At 40.9% G+C, this 2,642-nt stretch overlaps 1 protein-coding gene across 1 annotated transcript; it reads left to right on the top strand.

The window, feature by feature from the left end:
• Positions 1-614: 614 nt before the first annotated feature.
• Positions 615-2,002, top strand: LOC101849670 (OTU domain-containing protein 5-A; the record flags this gene model as incomplete). The annotated part of the gene is given in 2 exon segments (XM_005113551.2): positions 615-743; positions 1,855-2,002. Coding segments are annotated over 2 exon segments (277 nt in total), but the record flags the coding sequence as incomplete, so codon positions are not given.
• Positions 2,003-2,642: the final 640 nt, after the last annotated feature.

Here is a 2,642-nt window from a genome sequence, read left to right as displayed (position 1 = left end):
CCAAAAAATTTTCTTCTCTAAAATTGTCTCCTTTCACATCCTTTCCTGATCTCTAACAATGTTCTGTTGTCTGCTTTCATTTCCACTTTCTGCCCCCACCCCCTCACCTCCTTTGCCCCCTCCTCTGGGCTCCTGACTCTTTCTGCAGCCTTTCTACTGCTTCTCCTTGGCTCCTCCTAACTGCTGTTTTTCTGCCACACCCCTGATCTTCTGGTAGGAAAGATCTACACCTAGCCTTCTCGGACAAGGGCGAAAAATCTCGGAGGGCCCGTGTGCAAGTTGCGCACGTTAAAGATCCCTTGGTGGTCTAAAATCGATAAGAGTAGGCTTCGGCCGCCACGGGGGCAAAATTCAAAATTTCCTACCAACGAAAAAGTATTAGGTGTGTCCCGCGCGCTCATATGACCTTATGCAGTTGCGAGCGCCGTAAAACCCTATACTAAACAAACAAACAACAACTCTCTTGTAACACCTCTAATCTTCTGGCGCTCATATGACCTTATGCAGTTGCGAGCGCCGTAAAACCTCTACTAAAACTAAAAACTAATTCTTGTGCCATGTCCTTCTGTGTGTGTCTGATGTTGATTGTGCCATTCTGCTCTGTGTTGCTGCAGACTATGCTCGCGGACAAATTGAGAGAAACGGACTGGGAAGTAACGCAGGACTCTATAGAGGAGCAAGTGGCCAGAGAGTCGTACTTGCACTGGCTGAGAGAACAAGAGAAATCTACGAAACGCTCTAAAGTGAGTCTACTCAGGTTTAAAAGCTGGGGTGTTTTTTTTCTGTTCTCTTTTATCTCAGGTGATTGTTATGGGTTCTGGTATGGTCTCCTCCTTTAATTTTTTTTTTCAGTTAACTTGCTTTCTCTACTATTCTTGCCAAATATGGGCGTTATTTTTATGACAGCCACAACTTTAAAAGTCCTTTCCCTTTTTTCTTTTTTAAGGTTTCATTTAAATGTCCATCTTTAATTATGTGATATTGAGTGGTTTGTGGTTGCTCTGATATGGTTTGCTCCTTCTTTCCTATCAAACGTCTATCATCTTGATCTCTCCTCTTTCTTTTTTGTGTTTGTTACTCTCTTATTGCACCTCTAATCTTCAGCACTTACTTGACCCTCGTGTGTTGCAAATGCCGTAACACAGTAAAGATCAAAGTACAAGTTTTTAGCTTTTGTCGTGAAAGATTTTATAGAAGAGAATTTTGATATATTTCAGAGTGCTGAAGCCTATGTGGTGTTGCCTGTTATATTAGTATCAGTGTTAGTTGTATCTGCTCTGTGTCTATAATGTATGCCCTCTTTGCACCGCCACCCCCTTGATATATGCTTTTTTCCTGGTGACATGTCCTTTTATAATTCTCAAGGTTTTTGGGGACTGTTGGAGGGCACCCTGTGTAGCATGTGTAGGCCATACTTCTTTTTTTGTTTCTATTAGGCTTACTCCCCCCCCCCCCCCCCCCCACACACACACACACACACACACACACACACACACACACACACACAGGCGTTCTGGCATTATTTGCTCCTTTTCCCTATCAAATGTCTATTGTCCTTATCTCTCCTCCTTCCTTTCATTTTAAATTTCTCCCAAGTAACAACTCTAATCTTCAGCGCTATATGATCTTCTGCCTGTTAAACTCTAATAATAAAAATTAACCAAAAATGGAGGTTTGTAAAAGTAATGATCCCTGTATACACCCAGACTTTATTCAAATAAGCAAGAGGTTTGTGAAAATAATTTCTTTCAAACAAAAGATTTGTGAGAATTTTCCTTCAAACATGAGGTTTGTAAAATAATTTCCTTCAATCAAGAGGTTTGTGAGTGTAATTTTCTGTCTTCGTATACCCAGGCGAGAACGGCCAGTGCCACGTGCAGCTCTGCAGGAGAAGGAAGTCACGTCAACCCTCTGGAGGCGGGGCCCGTCAGGTCACCACGACAGCTGCGAAGCGGCAACAGCAGCCCTCTGCATCCTGATGACCACTTTGTCTCATTACCGGGTATGCATTAATTAAAATAATAACAATAATGATGACAGTGGGAATTTATATAGTGCCCAATCCGCCCTGTGAAAGTTCCAAGCACTGTATGGTGCAAAATTTTCACCCAAATTAACTGATGTATCAAAGGACAGAGAATGCACGTTGTGAAACTATTGAACAACACGCACATCTTGATGAGCGAAAGTTCTTGTTAGTTTGTTCATGTTTAAGCACCTAATCGGCTGCTTGCATTCTATGCTTCCAGGGAAGCTGAGAGTGTCTCCGAGTGTTCTAGGGTCTGCTGGAGTAATAATATAGTGTAAAACGCACAGAGCTTGCTGTGGAGCTGGGGTATGCACAATACAAGTGCTATTTATTAAAATTATAATAATAATAATTATTACTATTATTATTATTACTTTTATTATTATTACTATTACTATTATTAGTGGGTGATAGGCGGGTGCTTTGGTGTGGTTTGCTTCTTCTTTCCTGTCAAACATCTATCGTCCTTATCTCCCCTTCTTCTTTTTTATGTTTGTTACTCTCTTGTAACACCTCTAATCTTCTGGTGCTCATATGATCTTATGCAGATGCGAACGCCGTAAAACTTCTACTAAAATTAAAAACTACTATTATTATTATTATTATTACATCT

Source organism: Aplysia californica, unplaced genomic scaffold, assembly GCF_000002075.1.
Source record: "Aplysia californica isolate F4 #8 unplaced genomic scaffold, AplCal3.0 scaffold03399, whole genome shotgun sequence".
Classification (NCBI taxonomy): Eukaryota; Metazoa; Mollusca; class Gastropoda; order Aplysiida; family Aplysiidae; genus Aplysia; species Aplysia californica.
The sequence above is the reverse complement of the archived record's forward strand: the minus strand, read 5'-3'. Positions and strand labels throughout refer to the sequence as shown.